The sequence below is a fragment of the Salvelinus sp. IW2-2015 genome, linkage group LG17 (genome assembly GCF_002910315.2).
Source record: "Salvelinus sp. IW2-2015 linkage group LG17, ASM291031v2, whole genome shotgun sequence".
Taxonomy (NCBI): domain Eukaryota; kingdom Metazoa; phylum Chordata; class Actinopteri; order Salmoniformes; family Salmonidae; genus Salvelinus; species Salvelinus sp. IW2-2015.
Window position 1 is genome coordinate 24,435,383 of NC_036857.1, and position 11,806 is coordinate 24,447,188.

Consider the following 11,806-nt stretch of genomic DNA (forward strand, 5'->3'; position numbering starts at 1 on the left):
TTCTAGAATAGGCTACCGTGTACAGTACACAGTATATGTTTCTAGAATAGACTACCGGTGTACAGTATATGGTTCTAGAATAGGCCTACCGTGTTACAGTACACAGTATATGTTTCTAGAATAGGCCTACCGTGTAGCGTACACAGTATATGTTTCTAGATAGGCCTACCTGTGTACAGTACACAGTATATGTTTCTAGAATAGGCCTACCGTGTACAGTACACAGTATATGTTTCTAGAATAGGCCTACCGTGTCCACCACCGCATCCGAAATCTCCTGGAAGGACAGTGAGTAGATGTCCTCCATGTCAGGCCTGTACACAATGGAGTCTGTGAAGTTCACCAGAGCTCTGTAGTACGCTAGAACAGAGAGACAACGGTTAGTTTAACCACATGATGACATACAGGAACCACAGCGTACATAAAGGCCAACATAATGTACACAAGGCCAAATTTGTATGGGATTTTCCTTTGGTGGTGTTGCCTTGTTCAAAAGGAATTGAGATTAATTTAGAGTTATGCTTGGCTACTGTTTGGGAACAATTTGCCTCTGGCAGGCCTTGAGATCAATGTTTGGAGAAAGAAACTCGAGAAACATAACTGTGGCTAAATTCAGAGCCATGTACAAATGATGGGGTATAGTTCCATAATGTGGTCTGTAGTAAAACTAACAACTGCACCGCATTTACACTCGAACGAGAGGCACAGCAGGCATAAACATGCACAAGTATGCCCACACCAACACTCACACACACACACTCTCTGTCTATAACACAAAACGTGCACGTCAGACACACACTTACGTCAACACTTGTCATACAAATACACACACATCCACACGTGTGGACAATCACACACAAGTACAAGCACACTGTCAGCAAAGGTGGGGACACTCACTACCTTGCGAGCTACACTTTTACTCACAGTGAAAAGGTGACATCACAGTTGGAGTTAGATACTGAATGAGAAGGGAGCCCCCAGCCCAGCTACAGCCCCAACCCAGGCAGCAGCACTACTATAACAACGGCTGCGGTGAAAAAAGCTCCAGTGAGTGATTCTCAACATTCCCTCCCATCCATGAAGTCAAACACATCAGAGAGGCTGGGGCTCTACTGCCTATGGAGAACAGAGGCTAGCTAAGCTATCCTGACCTGGCGCTATGCGTTAAGCAGTTCATACTCAAGTAGGTCATACTATAGATACTGCACTATCCATAGTGGTAGTCTATTGTCGATTTATGCAACTTATAAAGTGTCACCTTCTGTAGACATACTGTAGGCTACTGTCACTGCTTTTCTACTTGGTCTCCTAGCAACTAAAGAAACAACAACAAATGGTTCGTCTTATTATTACATGGTCTATTATAGGGTCTATTTTATTGCAGATCTATTTACTTTCCAAGACGCACATCTTCTCCCATACCACTCACAAATACACCTCCTTGAAATAGCCAGCTTCTGTTCAGCTTGGTCTCTGCCTGGCCTGGTCCAGGTTGGGGGAAGGAAGTCAATATTTGGGTTCTTTCTTACAGTCAGTTGCTACTTGCCATGGCTCTACTGACGAGTCGTATTTTCTGTGGGTATACCCTGGACTGGGGCCTCAAGTCAACAGAACACACACGCATGCACACATCTTCCCTCCTGTCTTTCTCTCCCCCCCCCCCCCCCCCCCCTCCCTCCCTCTCTGCGGTTGAAGTAATTACATACTGCTAGACGACGTGTTGCTGTGTTCCTTATGACAATGACAGCGTGCGTTCATCATGCTTTAGGAACCCTGCTGTTTAATTAACAGTTGGAATAAGAGTACCTCACACACATGCATGCACATGCGCATACACACACACGCTGTCCCATACATCCATTGCGCTGAGGACCTAAGGGGTCTGATAGTGATTGTGCCAGTGACAGGGCAGACTGGCCGGCAGCAGTGTTATTATGGTTGGTGGTGAGAATCTGCCTTTCAAAGCAGATCTTAGTTTCCTCGAATTACAACAGAACATTGGCACAAGCTGGCCTGGTTCCTCCATGACACCTGCCACTTCTTGTTGCAGAGTGAACTTCAAAGATTTGGTATAAAAACCCACACAGTGGGCCTCTCGAGTGGCGCAGCGGTCTAAGGCACTGCATTGCAGTGCTAGCTGCATTACTACAGATCCTGGTTCGATACCGGGCTGTGTCACAGCCGGCCGCGTCCTGGAGACCCACGAGGCGACACACAATCAGCCCAGCGTCGTCCGGGTTAAGGGAGGGTTTGGCCGGTCGGGATGTCCTTGTCCCATCGCGCTCTAGGGACTCCTTGTGGCGGCCGGGCGCATGCATGCTGACACGGTCGCCAGCTGTACAGTGTTTCCTCCGACACATTGGTGCAGCTGGCTTCCGGGTTAAGTGGGCATCGTGTCGAGAAGCAGTGCGGCTTGGCGGGGTTGTGTTTCGGAGGACGCATGGCTCTCGACCTTCACCTCTCCCGAGTCCGTACGGGAGTTGCAGCGATGGGACAAGACTGTAACTACCAATTGGATATGACGAAATTGGGGTGAAAAAGGTTTAAAAAAATAAAATAAAAAATAAACCCACAGAGTGAGCTGACTATGTAGTGTAGAACTGTATAGCCTGGCATGGACATGGTCGACTGTTCCATACAGTCAGGAAGGCCTAAAAGGATATATTGTATGGTTTGAAAACAGTACCAGAAGACAAGCAACATCAAAAGGGCTGTCCAAAGGGCCTCATTTGACCCACAGATAATCTAATCACTTCACTTGGCACTTGCCCTGTAGCGAACAGACACATACACACACACACACACACACACACACACACCCAGTAACAGACATTAGCCCTGTCTCCTCTGAGCTCGCCGCTCTGATGACACGTCACGGCCTGGTGAGCACACTCAGTGCCCATGAGTTTTTGATTACAGCATTGGGCTGTGCCCTTAACGCTAATGAGGGCTTCCTGGCCTGCTCTCTCTATGTCCTCTCCCTCTCTTGCTCTTTTCCTCCTTCCATCCCTCTCTCTGACGAGCATTCTGCCGAATGCCACTTACTTTTTCCATCGGGGACATCCCCCGTCAAGCACCACCAAGGGTGATGAAACTGCCTGCCGAGAGTGAGAGAGCGCGGGGGAGAAAAAAACGAGCCTGGAAAAATAGCATTCCAAACTCTTAATTCATAAACGTATTTAGTTATTAAAGCTGTGCAGCAGAAATGTGGCGGTTTTGTGAGGCGGGCCCGCCCCCCCTCTGAAACACACAGAGGCCTGTAGCAAAAGACAAAGAGCTGATTGAGCGCGCGCCCCAGGCTGGCCTTTAAAGCCCAGACGCTTTCAGCCTGACCTTCAACCCCCTTCTCTCCATTCAGCGCCTATGGCAGGGGAGTGGAGGAGAGAGAGGGGGAGAAAGAAAGAGAGGGCGTAAGAGAATGAAAGAGAGAGAGAGAGAGAGAGAGAGGGAAGAGAGCGTGAGGGTTAAAACGAACGAGAGATAAATAGAGAAAGAACATTTTGAGAAAGAGTGTGTGGGAGAACGAGACCATAAGCCTACAAGAACAAGGCCCAAGTCGTATTACCACGCATCCCACGGGGAATCAGCTAAGTACGAGGGTCTCTCTCTGTCCCCTCCCCCACCCCCCACTGCTGGTGGTCAGCCAAATAGCCCTTTTCTACAGAATAGACAGCTTCAGAGCTCAAGGGAATGACTTCTGGCCCCAATATTACTGGAACTCCTTTGTGCTCTCTCCCCAAGCACACAATGTGAATGTCAAAAAACCCTTCAGGGAAACAGCAGAACACTTCACTACTATATTGACTGTTTGATTTTCCACTCTATGTTCACTGTAGTGACATGTTTGTACAGCACTGACGAATGTATAAGTCTGAAACATATGCGTTTTTCTGTTTTATTTTTCGCACCTTGCACTGTCATCCTTTGCATTGTTTTGAGCATGAAGTAAGTAAGTATATTATCTTTTGCATCTCTGCCTCCTTGAGTTCTTCCTTTTTATGGTTTGAGTGCGAGTACCTTTTGAACTCTATATTTTTTCTTCTACGCACCGGCCACCTTTCTTTTTAGCCTGAGTGTAAACACTCATATTTGCTTTCCACTATACATACAAAAATCCTGGCTGGCAGTGATCCTTTCACAAAATCTGTTTGCATCATTGGGGTGGACCAATCCATTATCCAGTTCAGTCATGCTTAGTGTTGGAACTAAACTACCACCCTGAAAATGAAATAAGGGAATATTGGAAGTCACTGTAGTGTGAAATATGTAACATGATTTTCAAGACTAAATGACATACGGCGACTCATCAAAAGAGAAATGAAAACCTATTTTAACCTAGATGTTTTTAGCTGGAAATGCTGGTGTCAATGTGAGTTAGTGAAAGCTATGACAAGATGCAACAACCCCATCATTTTCCATTGGCAACAGAAAAAATTGCAGCCTGCCTGAAATGGAGAAAAAAAACTTCAGACTGGACTCAGGAATGGTGTCTTGGGGTGAATGTGGAAATGAGAGTGTTTAGCTGAACAGAGCAGATGATGATAAGATTCGTCAAGGTATTTGAATAGAGGGAGAATGGAAATAGTAACAGTAGACATAGAGATCAGGTAGAGCATTGGACTTACTGAAGTCTGCCTGGTCTGGGGTTAGAATTTCCCCAATAAATGGAGGTTCCACCAGCAGTGCTATGGTAAGGGGAGTAGGGTGGGGGGTGGAGAGTGGAGGGCAGACGGAATTGGTGTGGGGTCAAAGATAGGGGGCTCCCGAGTGGCGCAGCGGTCTAAGGCACTGCATCTCAGTGCAAGAGGCATTACTGTCCCTGGTTAGAATCCAGGCTGTATCACATCCGGCCGTGATTGGGAGTCCCATAGGGCGGCTCACAATTGGCCCAGCGTCGTCCGGGTTTGGCCGGGGTAGACCGTCATTGTAAATAAGAATTTGTTCTTAACTGACTTGCCTGGTTAAAAAAAGGTCAAATAATTCTTATTCTTTAAAAAAAAATAGGGGTCAAAAGAGAAAACAAGAACAAGTGAGACGAATCAGGAAAAAGGACAGAGTTACACGAGGCAGGTGAGGGGAGTGTGAGGGGAAAGGAAAAAATGGAACGTGTTAATTAGAAAGAACAGAATATTTCTCAAGAGAGTTCTCTCAACAGAAACAGTTGCACAACTCAGAAAAAGTCCCTGGGCTATTCAGACTGAATGAATTGTGAGGAGGCCCGAGCTTTGTGGAAATTGAAAACCGGGATGTGTGAACAGTGTGAAAATACCTCGTAGGGCACAAGGACAAGTCTGTGATAACCAATGACTGTTTCCTGTGAGATGAAGAATCCTGATGTGTACTGTATATCGAATGAAACTGCAATGTATTAAATATAGTTGCAGTCTATCAGTAGATCTGTTACATTCCACTGTCTTTAACGTCCCATCACATAGACATATGTGAACCAGATGATAAACGAGACACACATTTAATGAATATCAGAACACACGACAGAGCTATAATGTATGAGTTGTACACTATATCTAGTATAGCAGCAGTGTATCTGCAATGTGATATTCCTCTGACATCAATGCCACTTGTCACAGAGAACTTACAATGTTAATAATGATAAATGTAAAAATGCTAAACAGTTGTCTTTAATCTACAGTGCATCTGTAATGACCCATGCATTCAATACTAATGTCCATTCACAGAGCAACGTACTTCAAATGTAGGAATGATAAATGACAAATACTGTACAGTCCTCCATATATGTAGTATCTACAGAGTATAGCAGCAGTGTATCTGATCACACTGCAATGAGTGTTAAAGATACTATTTGCAATGCTCCTTTGACATGCGTGTCCATTCACACACTCATTCCAGTGTGAGCTTGATGATAAATGACCAACGCACTGAATGGAAAAACCAATGACAAAGCTCCGTTGCATGACAGAGTCCAGGGAAGGAGGTCAGAGGTTATCTCTTAGGGAATTATGTCAATATATCACTGGAGCTGAATGGAAATCCTTCAGACTGGACACACTTCCCTCCACTCTCTGCATTTGCGTGTGCGTCACAAAATTCCACCTTATTCCCTATATAGTGCACTACTTTTGACCACAGGGCTGTCGTCAAAAGTAGTACACTATTTATATTGGAAAGCAGCTTGCTTCTCTGTTGGTTGGATCCACTCTGTAAAAAAAGGGGTTTCGGACTCGGAGCGTCAACTAGGAGTTGGCACTTCCTGTTGTTCCCATTAGGATGGAAAAGGCTGGGAGACTGGACTGATTTCTCACTAAAAACCAGTGCAATATATTACACTGGAAAAGACATCAATGGGACTATTTTCTGATGACTCAATCATTCTTCCATTGCTTTGGTTAGACCAGGGGACATGCTCTGAAAGTCATTGAGCAAGAGTTTGAGAAGAAATTCTCATTGTGTAAACATTTCTACTAGGTCATTTAAGCAATAAGGCCCTATGGGGTGTGGTACATGGTCAATATACCACGGCTAAGGGCTGTTCTTACGCAGGACGCAACGCGGAGTGCCTGGATACAGCCCTTAGCCGTGGTATATTGGCCACATACCAGAAACCCTTGAGGTGCCTTATTGCTATTAGAAACTGGTTACCAATGTAATTTGAGCAGTAAAAATAAATGTTTTGTCATACCCGTGGTATACAGTCTGATCTATCACGGCTGTCGACCAATCAGCATTCAGGGCTCGAACCATCCAGTTTATAATAAACATTATATCACTGTAGACTGTTATGCAAAGAAATATAATAATAATAATAATACAAATCTCATTTGCATTTATGTCAGTGCAATAATATGCATTATGCAATGCTAACTCTTACAGTGAGATCCTAGCTGCAGGAACTCTTAAAAAGGCTCCAGTCCAGAGTCTGTTGCAAGTCCCCTGTCATAAACTTGAACTGCTGGTGAAGCCTATAATAATCAAGTAGGTATGCTGGATCCAGCAGTGCCCGGATCCAGCCGTGCCCCTGCTGCGCACACAGAAACACACACAGGCCTTCACTGAAACAATATCACTGAATAGACTAGAGAGAATGTATGATGCATGCCCCTCCCTTGCTTGGAGAGCAAGTTCATACGATTTAATGAAGGGATCGATGTAAGGTGACGCTCTAAGAACAGAAGTCAAGTCTCTACAGGAAAGATGGCTTCAACCAGCTCTGCTTCACAGTAACATTCTCCAGAAACAGTATAGAAGTTCCTATATGTTCCTGTCAAATACAGAGAACAATGACAGTGCGGTGCGTGTCAAAAGGTGGTGGCGGCACCATCCCTAAAGGCTAAAGGGTTTGTGGGTAGTCCAGTTCATGGTGACACGACCTAATTAGTGTTAATGAAGCATCTGCACAACTTGGAAGTGTTGTGATCCTTGTCACAGTCAAATTGCTGCCATGAGAGAAAACAAAGAGCAGAGAGGTAGTGGCTAAACTCTCCTGTTAAGTCCCAGGCTACTGTTGGCTGTCGACGACTCCGTACGGTAAACACTGTTTCAGTGACTATCTGAGTCTTTCCTAGATCAAAGAGTTGTGGGTAGTTTTGTTTCCCATTCTTTTGGTCATTTCAGCGAGTATTGTGAATTTGCTTTTTCAAACTACCGGAAGAAAAGCTGTAAACCGTTTAGCGAATCCCAGTAGAAGGATTATTACTATGCTAATGGACAGTTGGTTACTCCCATAACGTAGAGCAGGAAACCATGTCTAACTGTAATACACTATGATAACAAACTCTGCACTGGAGGGAACTTGAGACTACTGAATAATCAGCTAGATAAGTGAACCACCATTATATCTATTCACATATTTTCATTGGGATGTTCCGTAATATTTATATCCAAGTACATCTGAATATTTACTCTCTTTGTATTATCAAGTAGCCAAATCGACTTGCTGGCCTGACGAGCACACATGCAGGATTTGGTTTTCGGGCCAGAGATTAGTTGATATCCAACTGACATCTGTGATATCCCCCCACTGACATCCTGTCAGTAATGTAGGTCAATTAGACAGATGTATTTGTTACCATCTGCTACTAGTAATAAGTTGAGAATTGTATCTGAAACCGTAACAAATATGCCCTCTGTGTAAACTAAATCTCTTGAAGAAGTGTTTGCTAAAGAGGAGAGGAAAAGTCCACTTTTCGAAGGTAACATGAACTGTTATTGGCACAACCGACTGTAGCAGCATCAAGGGCCCAGAGCTGGAGTGGATGAGCAAGCCTCTTCCCATGCCCACTTTCATCATGACTGTCACGTTCCTGACCTGTTTTCTGTTTAGTTTTGTGTGTTAGTTGGTCAGGACGTGAGTTTGGGTGGGCATTCTATGTTGTCTGTTTCTATGTTGGTTTTGGGTTGCCTGGTATGGCTCTCAATTAGAGGCAGGTGTTTGACGTTTCCTCTGATTGAGAGTCATATTTAGGTAGGCTGTTCACAATGTTTGTTTGTGGGTGGTTGTCTTCCGTGTCTGTGTCTGTTCACCACGCGGGACTGTTTTCGGTTTGTTTGTTCCTCGTTCATTTGTGTAGCCTATGTTTCCTATTCGTGCGTTCTTCTTGTTTTATGTAAGTTCGTCGTCTAGGTCTGTCTACACCGTTTGTTGTTTGTTTAGTTTTAGTCAAGTTCGTGTTTTCTTTAATAAATTATGTGTTCACCAACCTGCTGCGCCTTGTTCATCACATTCCTCCTCTTCGTATGAAGAAGAGAGGAACGCCGTACAGAACCACCCACCAAATATCGAGAACCAGCAACAGAGAGTAAACGCAGTAAGGACAGAAAAGAAGAATGGACTGAGACGATGTATGTGAAACGCGGAAAGGTTGCTACACATGGAGGAGATCCTGCGGGTAGGGATCGCCTCCCATGGAAACAGAGGCACTGAGGAGAGCAGAGGCAACCGGGAGAAGGAACCGAGTTATGAGGATGCGTCTTGCACGGAAGCCCGAAAAGCCCGTGAGTAACACCCAAAAATTCTTGGGGGGGGCTAAGAGTAGGCGCCAAGGGCAGGTAGGAACCTGCGCCCCACTTCCCAGGCTAACCGTGGAGAAGCGGGGGTAGTACGGGCAGACACCGTGTTACGCAGTAGAGCGCACGGGTCTCCCTACTGTGCATAGCCCGTGCGGGTTATTCCACCTCCCCGCACTGTAGGCTAGATTGGGCATTGAGCCAGGTGTGCATGAGCCGGCTCAACGCGTCTGGTCTCCAGTGCGCTCTCCTCGGGCCGGCATACAATGGCACCTGCCTTACGCATGTTTCCCCGTTCGCCTACACAGCCCGTGCGTTATTCCACCTCCCCGCACTGTCGGCGACCGGAGCATTCAACCAGGTAAGGTGGCAGCTCAATGCTCAAGAGAGCCAGCCACCTCCCCGCCCCAGCCTAGTACCTACAAGTGCCTACACTACGTACTAGGCTACCATGCGTTTCCAGAGCCCTGTTCCTCTTCCACGCACTCTCCCTAGTGCGTTATCCAGTTCGGTGCCTCCAGTTCCGGCCCCACGCACTAAGCCACCTGTTGCGTCTCCTAAGTCCTGTACACACTGTCACTTCTCCCCGTATTAGTCCTGAGGTGCGTGCCCTCAGCCCGGTGCCACCAGTGCCGGTACCACGCACCAGGTATAGAGTACGCTTGAGAGTCCAGTGTGCCCTGTCCCTGCTCCCCGCACTAGTATGAAGTGCGTGTCCTAGCCCGGTGCTCCAGTTCCGGCACCACGCACCAGGTTCACAGTGCGCCTTATCCGGCCAGAGCCATCCGTCTCCTCAGCGCCATCTAGCCATCCGTCTCCCCAGCGCCATCTGAGCCATCCGTCTCCCCAGCGCCATCTGAGCCATCCGTCTCCCCAGCGCCACTCAGCCATCCGTCTCCCCAGCGCCGTCTGAGCCATCCGTCTGCAATGAGCCTGCAAAGCCGCCCGTCTGCCATGAGCCGCAAAGCCGCCCGTCTCCATGAGCCTACAGAGCCGTCCGCCAGACAGGAGCCGCTAGAGCCGTCCGCCAACAGGAGCCGCTAGAGCCGCCCGTCAGACAGGATCTGCCAGAGCCGCCAACCAGACAGGATCTGCCAGAGCCGCCAACCAGACAGATTGCCAGAGCCGCCCACCAGACAGGATCTGCCAGAGCCGCCAACCAGACAGGATCTGCCAGAGCCGTTCAGCACATGACAGCCAAGCCTCAGCGAGCCATGAGCACCAGAGCCGTCAGCGAGCCATGAGCAGCCAAGCCGTCAGCGAGCCATTGGAGCAGCCAGAGCCGTCAGAGAGCCATGAGCGTCCAGAGCTGTCAGGCCTGCCATGAGCGTCCAGAGCCGTCAGCCTGCCATGACTCGTCCAGAGCCGTCAGCCTCCATGAGCGTCCAGAGCCGTCAGCCTGTGCCATGAGCGTCCAGAGCCGTCAGCCTGCCATGAGCGTCCAGAGCCGTCAGCCTCCATGAGCGTCAAGCCGCAGTCACCATTAGCTGTCCCTTAGCCAGAAGCGCTAGTAATCCTGAACTGCCCTCATCAGTAGGCTGTCTCTCTGTCCGGAGCTGCCCTTCAGTCCGGAGTTGCCCCTCTATCCTGAGCTACCTCTCTCCCTGAGGCTACCTCTCTCTCCTAAGGCGATCCCTCTTGTCTGAGCTATCCCTATGTCCTGCAGCTACCTTGTCCCAGAGCGTCCTTGATCTGTGTTGCCCCTAAATTTAGGTGGGGTTATTTGGAGGGGTGTCATTGTGGGAGCTAAGAACGGGATTGATTATGCGTGGTGGAACCACGCCCGAGGCCTAAGCCACCACCGTGGTCAGATGCCCACCCAGACCCTCCCCTGGACTTTTTTGGTGATGCGTCGGAGTACGCATCTTGAGGGGGGTGATGTCACGTTCCTGACCTGTTTTCTGTTTAGTTTTGTGTGTTAGTGGTCAGGACGTGAGTTTGGGGTGGCATTCTATGTTGTCTTTCTATTTGGTTTTGGGGTGCCTGGTATGGCTCTCAATTAGAGGCAGTGTTTGACGTTTCCTCTGATTGAGAGTCATATTTAGGTAGCTGTCACAATGTTTGTTTGTGGGTGGTTGCTTCCGTGTCGTGTTCTGTTCACCACGCGGGGACTGTGTTCGGCTTTGCTTTTTCCTCGTTCATTTGTGTAGCCTATGTTTCCTATTCGTGCGTTCTTCTTGTTTTATGTAAGTTCGTCGTCTAGGTCTGTCTACACCGTTTGTTGTTTTTGTTAGTTATATCCAGTATAGTTCGTTTTCGTCTGTCTATTTTGTTTATTTAATAAATCATTATGTCTTCAAACTCCGCTGCATTTTGGTTCAATCCCTGCTCCTCCTCTTCGGATGAAGAGGAGGAGGAAAACCGTTACAATGACGGAACATCACCCACCACCCAATTAAATGAACTGCTACTATTGTTACACTAATATACAGCATGTTAATTATTCAAATGTAGTTCTTAAATGTAGCCTTTTTTGAATAAGAAAGAGTACATACAAATACCAGTACTTGGTTCCTCTTTCATATTGAAATCAAGAAGGAAAAAAATGAAGGAAAATAAGCCAGTTTACTATTGTGCAGTCACATTCCTATTTTGACTTGGGTGGGGGCAATTTGTATTGTAGATTTTTTAATTGTAGAAATACAAAATAAAAGTGGTTTTGGAAGGATTCTAAGGGTGATTATTATGTTGCATAAACATGTTTAGTGCTTTCCTCCAGAATTATGGCCTAGATTGCTGCTACTCAGGGGATAGATTGCTGCTACTCAGGGGATAGATTGCTGCTACTCAGGGGATAGATTGCTGCTTCTCAGGGGATAGATTG

General features: G+C 47.0%; 1 protein-coding gene across 13 annotated transcripts in view; it reads right to left on the reverse strand.

Moving 5' to 3' along the window:
- The window catches only part of hspg2 (heparan sulfate proteoglycan 2), a 176,020-nt gene that overhangs the window by 109,873 nt on the left and 54,341 nt on the right, over nt 1-11,806 (reverse strand). For all 13 annotated transcript variants that reach the window (XM_070447994.1, XM_070447993.1, XM_070447992.1 and 10 more), the window contains exon 4: nt 251-360. In XM_070447994.1, the coding sequence (XP_070304095.1) occupies nt 251-360 (110 nt within the window). The remainder of the gene's footprint in view (nt 1-250; nt 361-11,806) is intronic.